This window comes from Malaclemys terrapin, chromosome 1 (assembly GCF_027887155.1).
Source record: "Malaclemys terrapin pileata isolate rMalTer1 chromosome 1, rMalTer1.hap1, whole genome shotgun sequence".
NCBI lineage: Eukaryota > Metazoa > Chordata > Testudines > Emydidae > Malaclemys > Malaclemys terrapin.
In genome coordinates, this window is record NC_071505.1 from 22,738,673 (window position 1) to 22,750,746 (window position 12,074).

Below are 12,074 nucleotides of genomic sequence, written 5' to 3' on the forward strand. Positions count from 1 at the left end.
GGGGGGGGGGGGATGTGGGCACGGGGGAGCAGGAGCTGGGATTAGGGGACTGCGCTGCAGCACCCAGTGGTCAGCCCCTGTGAGGACAGGGCTGCGGCCGGGCGGTGGGTCGAGGCCAGAGGCAGTGGTCCGGTAGGCGCTGCACTGGGCAGCCGGGCCGCAGACAGGGCAGGCCTGGTAAGGATCCCAGCGCCGATCCATCCCTGCCGGGCTGCGAAGGGGAGGGGCCCCGCTGTCACCCGCTGGCTCCCCCGGCCGCCTGCTCCAGGGGGTGCTGCCCCTTCCCCATCCCCAGGCCGGGTGGGGAGGCTGCAGCTCCCTGGGCCTCCCTTTCCTCCCCACCCAGCCCGCTGCTCTCCGCCTTCTCCCTGCCGTGCCAGCCAGCCTCTCTCTGGGTCTTCACTACCGGGTCAGGCTGGAGGCGAGCGTGATCAGCCACCCCCCTCCCTCCTCCAGCACACACAGCCCTGCCCCTCCTCCTGCTCCCCGGGCCGTCTCCATCCCTCCCTGCCTCCTCCCCACACCCCTCCTCCTTCCCCGCCGCCAGTTACTGTACAACTAGTGCACACACACACACACTCACTCACAGGGTCCCGGCTGCCGCAGCTGCCATGGATATCAGCTAAAAACACCCAGACAGACAGACTGACAGTCAGGGGCAGAGTCACCCCCACTCCCCACTTCTCCATCCTCCTCGCCACCCGGCGGCCACGGCTCCTGCGGTGCCAATCAGCCGGCCGGGAGCCGCAGCAGCCCCGGACCCAGCCCCCCTGACCCACCAGCCCCCGCCCCAAAAAGGAGCCAGGCTCAAGACCAGCACCCAGCACGCCAGGGAGACTCCGCCAGCCCATCCCCACTGCAATGTCCAAGGGCTTGAAGAAGAAAAGCCACTGGACGAGCAGGGTCCACGAGATTGTCCTAGGCAGGAACCAGGAGGGGCAGCTGGGCTTTGAGCTGAAAGGGGGCGCCGAGAACGGGCAGTTCCCGTACCTGGGGGAGGTGAAGCCCGGCAAGGTGGCCTATGAGAGCGGCAGCAAGTTGGTGCCGGAGGAGCTGCTGCTGGAGGTGAACGAGACCCCCGTGGCCGGGCTCACCATCAGGGATGTGCTGGCCGTGATCAAGCACTGCAAGGACCCCATCCGGCTCAAGTGTGTCAAGCAAGGTAAGGGCCGGCCGGCCGGCTGCGGGCTCCCTGCTGCTGCGCTGGGGAGCGGGGCAGGAGGGCACGGGGTGCAGAGGGGAGCGCGCCTGGGAAGGGGGGCGGCACGGGAGTGCCTAGGGCATGGGGTGCAATGGGGCGACGGCAAACAGCCGGCAGCCCCGTGGAACTTTGTTCTGGCAGTTTGACTCCCCGCCCCCGGGCAGGGTCCAGCACCTGCCCCCGGGGAGGATGCGAGGGGCAGCCCCGCCGCGTGTGCACGGAGGAATTAAATGTGCGTCAGTGACAGCCTGTCGCGTTTGCTGGGGCGCAGGAGGCGGCGAAAGTTTGCGAGGCCCCGAGCCGGGGCGCACAGGCACACACTGGGGTGCTGCAGACAGAGCCTGGGCCGGCGGTGGGGAAGCAGTGAGGCGAGCAGCGCCCCACACACACACGGAGCCGCACCACTGAGAGGGGGGAGAGGAGCCAAACATTGTGACAGGCGCTGAGGAACGATCGCGGCTGGGAGCATCAGCATCGACTAACCCACTGTGGCCATGCAGGGCACCAGCCTGTGCTGCGCAGCCAGAAGGGAGCCAAGGGACTCTCGAGTGGCTTTTGGTCGTTCTTCGCGTGGTTCTTTAATATATAGAAAAAGTGGCCTGGAGGCTGAGTGTGGGAACTGGGTACCCCTAGCTCTGCTTGTCAGTGGGCGTGTTCCCCTGGAGGCAGTGACTTGCTGCTGCTTGTCAGGTCCTGGCACTCTCTTATGTCTCGTTATAGGAAAAGTCAGTCACTTTATCCCTGATGAAAACGATCTCCTGAGCCTGGGGAATGGGGATTTCATATCCTAACACCGGGGCGGAAAGGGTGCTTGCTCGCTGCAGGGTCAGGAGAGACGTTCGAGGACAGAACCATAACTTTAACCGGTCATCTGTTTCTCCTTTTGTATAGAGAAGTGCTGGAGTAGTGGCTTAACAATATTCCAGGAAAGTGAATAGGATTAAAGATGTTGGATTTTCTGTGTAACCTTCCCCCCGCCCCCTTTCAACTAAATTGGCTGGTAGGGAATGGTTGACAGAAGGTTTGGAACAAAGGTTTCTGCGACTCAGAGAAGGGTTTGTGGAGCAAAGCAGCTGTAAGCTCCAGTGAGAACCAAGTTCATAAGTGGTGCCTTGATGATGATGATGGTGGTGTGTGTGTGTGTGTGTGTGTGTGTGAGAGAGAGAGAGAGAGAGAGAGAGAGTACTGCAGTGGAAATAAGTTCAATACCAGTATTCTGTGTCCAAAAAGAGCAACCTTGGTACAGATTGGGAGGCATAATGGACAGCTCCATCAGCTGCCCCAGACACTTCCTTAATATAATTTTGCAGTTGAATTTCATCATTTTAATGTGTGGCCTATTTTTCACAGTGACTTCTATGAGATTTTCAAATGCTTGAAAAACATTATTAGCCTGATACAAAGTACATTGGTACATTAAGCTGGCACAGGGGTAAATGCAGAGTACAGCAGAGTATTGTAAGTCATATCTTGAAGGACAGAAACAGCAAGGAGACATAATAGTTGATGCAATAAGATGAGAAAGGGGAAAGAGTTGAATCAATTCTATCTTGTTATACTGGGTCGGCTTTGGGCTCTGAGTGCTAGGAAACCTGCTATGGTGTTTTAGTTTCTAAATAAATGTAATGTGAATTAGTCTTGCCTTGACTGGTTTGTTGTGATTTCAGAAAAGGAGAAGCACTTTTCATTGAGTTTAAATGTCCAAAAGGCAGAGGGATAAGTAAATATATCTTTATCTGATTTCAGTTAATACCTCTTTTTCCTTTACAGAAAAACTTTAGGTAGTTTTCTCAATTAATTTTAGTTTTTGGTTGTTTTCAGTTAATACATCATTATAGTACATGAAACAGTGTCTGTATTCCACTTCCTCACCATTTTTCAAACTTTTTTTTTTTAGTAGAAGTGGTTAGTGATTCATTACAGTGTGTGCCATTTATAAAGATGTCCCTCAGTACACAGGTCAGTGACATGAGTCAGGACTTCAGTCTATTACTTGCAGTTCCTTGAATGAGATGCAGGAGGCTTGAGGTTCCAGATACATTTAATTTATTAGGACTTTCACTGCAGTCCAGTCATATACTACAGTTTTGGACAGGCTACTCAACACACTGACCAGACAACCTAGCTATATTCTTTCAAGTTCTAACCACTTGCCGGCTGGAATTACCTCTCCAAGGTAATTCTCAGTTTGATGCTAGTCTATACCCTTTACCTGGGGACTCCTGCAAAGGGAGTGGCTTACAGGACACAGCTTCTTTATTAAAAAGGCCATTTTTGTTTATATTTTGCCAACTGGCTCCTTGCACAGTGTATCTAGTCTCACTACTCTTTGGTTGAAGAACAAAGACATTATATATTAAATTTTCTCCCCCCAAATTACTTTTCCCAAGAGTGTTTTTCAATAGTGAGTAAGAAAGATGGGCAATAAAATTATTTATATATTTTTGTAACTTTATTCTCTTTTTAATTATAAAACACCTTTAGTGTTCTGGAACAAGGTTAGTGAGACTATTATAATCATTGCTGCATAATTTATCAATGATAGCTCTGTAATTTTTTCAGTGCACATATTTAATTAAAATAGCATGACCTTGAATGGACCATATGACTCTGGCTTCTCTTTCAGAATAAATGCTGTCTTAGAGTGAAATCACAGTGAGAAATGTGCAGGTAGAACATTGCTATTTATAATGCGATATTAATGGGTCTTGTTTGTTTGAAAGTTTTTATAACTCAGCAATCAAAATTCACTGTTGGAGGAAATTTATGTATGACTAATTCAGTTTTACAGGCATTAGTTTAACCGTTTTGGAATTTCAGATGGGCAAAACTGCTTTACTGATTTGTGATTATTTATTTTGTGCTTGGTTACTTAAACACATACAGTTTTGAAATGGTAAAAAAAGTCAAGCTTTTATCCCATTAGGAGGCTAAATATTTTTTTAAAGTCCAAAGCATTAGCCCCCAAGTATTTCACATAGAAAAGAAGATCCTCTTAATGCAGAGTTGCTACATATCATCGGGTGGGGCAAACCTCATGGAAAAATAGTTAGCAGTCATGGGACATGACCTTATGTTGAACATGGAGGTGTGGTCCACAATCCATAAGGAGTTTAATAGACAGAATTACTGCACAGCTTTGTACTGTGAAGATAAACACGTAAAAATTTCAGTGTGATAGCAACCATTATGGTTTATGTCCTATTAATAATAATCCACAGAATAAGTATTTGCTGGAGATTATTTACTATTTATTGTGCAACTTCTCCATTATGACCTTGTTGGTAGAACCATGATGATTCTGTTAAAAACATGTAACCCCTTTGGGGTTTAGTGAGCATGGCTCTTTAAATCTTTTTCCTAAGGGGAGGGGAGAGTAAGAAAAAAGGAGGTAAACTCCAGGGGGCAGCGCTGGAGCTCCAGGGAGGGGGAGAGGCAGCCTGCAGGCCCTGAAAAAGTAAAGCAGCAGAGAACCTGCCTGAAGCCTGGGAAGGACAGGGCCGATCGGGGACACTCCAGGACAGGAGGCAGGAGAAGCACTGTGCCAGGGAGGAATCGCCCGAGAAGGACAGGCCGGAGCTGGACCCAGTATCATGGCTGCCCAGAGCTGCATGGGACTGTGAGTACTGGGGCTTGGGACTCTGCATTGGGGACAAGGAGGGAGGTTGCTAGCTAGTTAAGTGGGGAAGTGGTCGCTCTGTGTGGCTTTGCAAAGAGCGGCAGAAGAGGGCACCGGAGGGGTTTGTTGGGGGAAAGTTCACTGGCGCCGAAGATGACCAGGAGCACCCAAGACTCACCACTGGACTGGAACTTTGCTCAGGACTCCTGAACGCTGTGTGCAGACACATTGCTCAGTGTCTGCCCTTCCAGACTGTGCTACCACTGGGACTGTGGGGCCTTGGCGTGGATGCAGCCCTGTCTTACTGCTCCCCCTATATTTCCCCTTGTTGTTTTTCTCCTCTCATTCCTCTGTAAATAAATATTTTCCTTGTTATATCCACTCTACTTTTCCTGTGAGTGTGTGTGTTCACTCTGGAGGGTTTGGAACAGGTGCCCCTGGGGTGGAAGGAATTTCTCCTGCTGTATTCCTGTGCACGCCATCTCTTGGCCAGAGCTGCCTGCAGAGCAGACTCCATCTTGGCCACGAGGGCGTTAAAGTTACAAACATGGGGTGAAATCCTGGCTCAATTAAAGTCAATAACAAAACTCCCATTGGCATGAGTAGAGAATGATTTCACCCCTAGTGTCCGATAGATTTTTGAAACATTATTATATAAGTGTAGGAATGTTGAAAAGCTATGAAATTGTTAATCAGATAAAATTGTAATTGTAATGATTATGAACTTCTATTCCAGAGACATTTTGATGCCTAAAAGAATTCTGGTGAGTCCACAGATGAGGAGGAAAAGCTGCCATTAATTTCAAACTTGGCAGCTTTTACATGTGAAATATTTTGGATAAGCTCCTGTATTATTCTTAAGCACACTGATGCTCTATATTTTTCTTTTTAAAAATACGTGTATAATAATTTTTAAAGTTCCTTTATTAACAATAAAAAATTATTATGAAGAGACCTTCCCCTCACCCCCAGTAGGATGAGTAGCCAGGTTGTGCACTGAGGAGATCCATAAGAGAGAACGAATGGTGTCCCCAAACCCAACATCACTTTGTGGCCATTACTACAGCCTCCAGTTCCACAATAAACCTTGTGCCTGCACTAGGCCCCAACAATGGGATGGACAGGTCTCTTCCCTTCCTACATAAGGTGCCACCATCCCAATGGCGCTGGAACACTTTTTACAATGGGAATGTTGAAAGCCAGCTAACGAAACTGAAGCAGTGGTCCCCAAACTTTTTACCTCGTGCCCCCACTTCCTTCTGTCCACACCCCTCCACCGCCAAGCTGGGGCTGGGAGCGGGGCCGTTGCTCCGGGAGGGAGGGAACATGGATAGAGGTAAGGGAGCCGAGTGTGAGGCCACAGCTGGGGGCGAACATGGGGCTGGCAGTCGGGACCTGGGTGCGAGGCCACGAGCAGAGCAGCCAGGCCTGGAGCAGAGCCCAGGGTGCAGGGCTGGGAGCAGAGCCCCTGGCGCGGACGTGCGGGGCCAAGAGCGGAGCCTCAGATGTGGACCTGTGGTACTGCAGCACACCCCGGCACCCCTAGTTCCTGCGCCTACTCACCATCCTATTATATTTTTGACTTTAGTCAGAAAGCTGCTGTGTGCTGGGCTGCAGGAAATCCTCACACAACTCTGTCATCGGCTGGGAATCCTAGTTTCCCAACCCTCCACATAGCAGAACCACATTGGATGATCTGAAACCAGGAATTTCTGAACTCAGGGAGGACAGAGTAGATTTTGCCTTATAATTATTATTGCCTGTGACCACATTTCTGATTGGGGAAAAGCAATATTGGAATATTAAGGCAATCAAGTGATCTGACCAGCAGAACATTTCCAGTACTTTGTAATAACAGCTAACTGGTTAAGTGACTATAGTAAACAAAGTGATTAACTCAATAACAATTTGGATTCTTATTTTTATCTGTCTTTTGTTTTGCTTTTAAACTATCAAATTGATCTAAATCTAAACTTTAATCTGCAACTGCTTTAGCTCTTCAGTTCAGTGAAGCAGTTAAGTGCATGCTTAACTTTAAGCATAGGCTTAAATCCATTGTAGTCAATGAGACTACACTGAGGAAGGAGACAATTGTCTGCTTAAAGTTAAGCATGTGTTTAAATGCTTTGCTGAAGAGAGATGGATTTAGGTACATTCTTAAATGGTTTGCTGAATTGGGGCCTTAGTTACTAAGAATAGCTTAGAGTGTAATAGGGTGATGGGGTTTTTTAAAATGTTTGTTAAAACTGTTCAGGATGTACAAACTTTGTTGTATTTCAAACTTCTGCTTTGGAAATCTTTTTCACATTTTTTTTAAAATGGACATTTTACACTTTTGATGCATGTTAAAAGTTAAGGAGTTAATATTTTCCTGACATAGATTTCTCCCTGCCCATTCTTCTTGATGAATATAATGTAGGGATTTTTATTGGAACTTCTTTGGTTACTTAAATGCTTGAATAAAAATGTTTCTAAGTTCATGAAAATACTGTGTAAATACATATTGACCTTGCTTCATGTTATTTCTCCCTGTGTTTCTATATATATTGCCTTTTTAAATGTAAAAACTGAAATAAGATTTCCTTCCACACATAAAGATCATTTTTATTGGGCCAGCTAATTAATTTTTTTTTTTTGCTGGAAAATCACAGGTGTAATAAAGATTACATTAGTAATAAAAATCACAGGTGTAATAAAGATACATTAGTAATAAAAATTACTATGTGGTGTTTGAATAGCATGTACTACTTGAGTACAATAATGCATATCTATCCTTTGAAAAATATAGTACATTAAGATACTGTTTCTTCTACTTTAGAAAAAAGATCCATAACACTTTCGAATGTGATAGTCATACCTATTCGTCTGGTCTGCTCTTAAAAATATAATGTTTTTGAGTTAGGCAAATTCCAGGAATGAAATCCAAGAGTAGTCCTCTATCATTCTTGCACTTGTTAACCTCAGTTCAAAGTCCATAGAAGTTTAGGTGTCTGACTTCTGATTCAGAGGGGGGATATTTTGACAGCTATTTCCTCCTCAGATGCTCTCTATCGGTATTTTGTCGGCACTTTTGCCGACAAAATACTTCCAGCTCTGCGAGCGGCATAAGCTTTGTCGGCAGGAACTGCCGCTTGCATCGGCAAAACTTTTGTCTTTTGTGGGGTTTTTTTATGTACCCGCAAAAGACAAACGTTTTGGCAACAACGTCGCAGTATAGACAAGCCCAGAGACTGGTGTTCCATGTCAGGAACTCTCTGCATGTATTGGAGATAGATCTGATGAGTGCAATGCTGTGTCTCAGCTACTCAGTGGTCTTTAGGAGTTCCATGAATGAAGGGGCTATGACTTTCATGATAGTGGATAATTTCACAGAAAAATGGAACAGCTGAGACTCCAACTGCTATTTTTTGTTGCTTTGCTGAATTCCACTCAGTTAAGTTCAGGTCTCTTTTACACTGGTGTAACTGCTAATGCGATTGATGTCAAATTAAATTATGCTGGTGTGAGAGCAGAACTGGGCGTGAATCATTTCAGATACCCTAGAACTTCTACCTCTATTATTTCAGTAGCTATCAAAGAGGCACCAATTCCAGCTTCAATTTCAGTGTCCTTGAGCCTCTAACTTCCACGCTGTAGAGATGTGGAGCTCCTTGGGATGAAAAAATATCTTACTTAGCTAGTTTCTTGTATGCATCCTGGAAAAAGTACAGCTTTTGGAGGGACTTAAAAGAGGAGAGGGTAGTGGCCTTGTGGTCCAGAAGGGATATAGGGGGTGGTGTGAAAGAAATCATACAGGTGGTTGTGGGAGAAGCAGACAAATGAGGTTCTTGTTCTTTCCTTTATCATATTGGTATGAACTGATGAAAAATGAGGGGTGGGTGTCACCTTAGTAAGGAGGGAACTCTGTTTTTATTGAAGGTGACCTCAGAGCATTGATTTGGGGATTGACTGTTTTTCCTCTCTGTACTTACTGTTCGGGGGGAGGGGGAGACACTCACCTCCATCCCACTTCTCACCACAAGTTGTTACTGGAGAATAATTGCAGAACTTAATCTTTGTTTCCCTAGGTACTTCACTCAGAATAACACTGCAGACCTGGCAAAAAAATCTTGTTTAGCTATATGGACCTCTCACTTATGTAAACCAGGGGGAAAGGAGTAATGTGATTGATTTTATTTGAGTTATATTGGTGTAAAAGTGGTGTAAGTAAGAAGAGAATAGACTCTATATGGAGATCCTTTCTCACATATATGTGTGCCTATAGGACCATCAGTTTAGTTTGAAGACTCCAACTAAATTATTATTGTTTAAATTATTTTGACTTTCACAACATTGCGTTTAGAAGTGAATTTGGTTGTTGTATTAATAATTGGTGCATCCTTTTCATTAGTGGAAGCTGTCTCTTTAAGAATAGGATGGAACACTTGATTGTAGAGTCTATTTGCAAGAGTCTGAGAGCAATGTTTAGGAGATATTGTGATGTGTGTCCAGAGAGTAGAAATTGTATATTGCTGCTGGAAAGCCTTCTCAAAACGTAGCTTTGTTTATGGGTTCCAATCCAGGAGAGTCTCTAGAAAGGTTTTGATGTGTTCTGTCTATCTCAGGTACTTATGTGATGCTCATGACAGTAGTATCTGAACATCTCATAGTCTTTGTTATGCTCAAAACATCTCTGTGGGGTGGGGAAGTACTGTTATCCCCATTTTACAATTGGGGACTGAGGCATAGAGAGACTAAAGGGCAGATTTTAAAGGTATTTAGGTGCCTCAAGATGCAGATTGGTGCATCGTGGGATTTTCATTGATTTCAGTGGCAGTTAGGGACCTGGGCAATTTTGAAAATACCACTAGGCATCAATCTACATCTTAAGGTGCCTAAATATATTTAAAATTCTGGCCTTAAGTGACTTGCCTGAGGTCACACAGGAAGTCTGTGGCAGAATAGGGAACTGACATATTTATATTGACCTAATCCCCCATTTAGACAGCGCTAGGTTGGTGGGAGAGCTTCTCCCACTGACATAGCTACTGCCTCTTGAGGAAGTGGATTAACTAAGCCAACAGGAGAGCTCTCTCCCATCAGCTTGGCGCAGCTGCATCGGTACAGGCACATATCTCAGGAATGCTCAGATCCAAGCAGGCTCTGAGGTTATAAGGCCGGGGGAGATTCCATCTCTGTGCAGAGGGCCAGCATGAGGACTATGCACTTGTTAGGTCTCTCTTAAATCCTCAAAATTAGGAATTCAGTAGGATTTAAATTGTGCTGGTCACATTCACCACCTCTGAAGATCATTACTCCCTCCCTATCAGTTCCAGCTGCCTAATGAGAATTTTGTTCTTATGGGGTCAAGGTAATTTGTCCAATATCACAGACCCTGTCCTGTGAAAAACAGACTCAGAGGAAATATGCACTGAAGTCATAATACAGGGATGGGGTTTTTCCCAACTGACTGACAGTCAATGATCCAGGGAAGAATTTTTAAATTGATATCTCTTTGGCTCAGCATAGAGTCCTAGCTAGTCACTTTTTTTCTTTTTTTTTTTTTAAATAAAGCTCAGAACTAGAGCAGCTTGAGGACAAAAGAGAAAAACTAGAAGTTGATTTTGCAGTTGTCACTAGCAACCATAGTAGATTAATAGAACAACTGGAAAAATTACAAGGAGCATATAATGGGCCAGATTATCCACTCCGTTATACCAGCAAAAGCCTGTGTAACTTTGTTAAAGTCAATAGAGTCAAATTGGTATCAAACTGTTGTTACAGAGTGGAAATTCAAGCCCCAATGTATCTAATATATAGAAAAATGGTGCCAATTGCCTTTAATCTATCCAGATATTTATATCACACTCATTTATATCTGAGCACCTAATTGCATTGTTTGAACTAAACCGCAGAATATTACTTTTCTGCATTTTCTACAAAAAGAAAATCCCTGCGGCTTTGGGGAATATGGGGAAGTTTTAGGAAGCATTTTCTTTGTATTTCTGTCAATCAGTTAGAAAATGGATTTCTTAAATGAATTAATGTGCATATTTCCTTGTATCAAATAAGACATATCTACTCCTGGGCAAAATTTTATAAAGCACATCTAGCTTCTGTCTGCAAAAGCAGGCATGGGACCAAAGGAAAAACCCTTTTCACCACATGTCGTTTCTGCAATATAGAAGTTGAGCTCCCTTTTTACGGGTCAGATTGGCAGCTGAAGAGGTGCGCTGTACTTAGCTTAGCACTGTGGTATTAAAGTATATGAAAGTTTTGTCTGAAACTTGTTATAGATACACTCACTGAGCCAGTTCATTAGCTGGTGTTGGTTGGCATGGGTCTGTTGAATTCAATGGAACTATGACCATATATGCCAGCTGAGGATCAGGTATGCTATTATAGATACCAGAGCCATAACTATGCACTTTGGCGCCTTGGGCAAGCAGGTATATTTGCGCCACCTACCAGAGGCAATGCATGTGGCGGGGAGTATGCAGGGTCACATTTTTTTGGTTGCGCCTCCCCCAACCCAGACAGGCTGGGTGGCCTGCTGACTTGAGTCAGGGGTGGAGGTGGCACTTCCTCCCTGAACTCCACCGCATGGGCCTGGTCCCATAGGCGGAGTTTGACTTCTGTTTTTGGGGGGCATAGGGCTTAATAAAAATGTTTGTGGATAGAGAATATGGAAGTTAGACACGTGAAGTGGTTTCACGTTCACCCAATCACAGAACAGAGACAATGTGGTATGATTTATCTGACCATTCCTTATTGAATAACACATCTTGATTTTTGAATTTTGGGCAACCCAGAATGCAAACATTAGGACAAGATATCTGTTGAATAAATGGGAGGAAATTATGATCTGCCTGTCTCTATCCCATAAATAGAAAAACGTGTCTCCATTTGCTGAATAAGTTATTAATTGAACTCTTGCAGGCTCTGGAGCGCCGGGACTGGTATACAATTTTGGGGGGGGGAGGCAATGCCCTTGGATGCTTCCCTGCAATCTCTGCACAGGCTGGTCCCACCGACCTCCACTGTGCCCAATTTTTTCACCCCCATGTACTTATGAGCCCTGGGCGGCTGTCCCATTCACCCGTCCTGGTTATGGCCCTGATAGATACAAGGGCCTGCTTCTTATTCACACTAAGGGCTTGTCTACACTTGAAACGCTACAGCTGCATCTCTGCAGCTGTGCCACTGGTTGGCTTCAGTGTAGACACCACTCTTCCTGATGGGAGGGGTTCTCCCATCAGCATAGGTAATCCATCT

At 45.4% G+C, this 12,074-nt stretch overlaps 1 protein-coding gene across 8 annotated transcripts in view; it reads left to right on the plus strand.

Moving 5' to 3' along the window:
- The first annotated feature begins 605 nt into the window (after positions 1-605).
- MAGI2 (membrane associated guanylate kinase, WW and PDZ domain containing 2) overlaps positions 606-12,074 on the plus strand; it is a 1,104,792-nt gene continuing 1,093,323 nt past the window's right edge. For all 8 annotated transcript variants that reach the window (XM_054017487.1, XM_054017504.1, XM_054017538.1 and 5 more), the window contains exon 1: positions 606-1,162. In XM_054017487.1, coding sequence (XP_053873462.1) covers positions 862-1,162 — 301 coding nt within the window. In that variant the 5' untranslated portion in view covers positions 606-861. The remainder of the gene's footprint in view (positions 1,163-12,074) is intronic.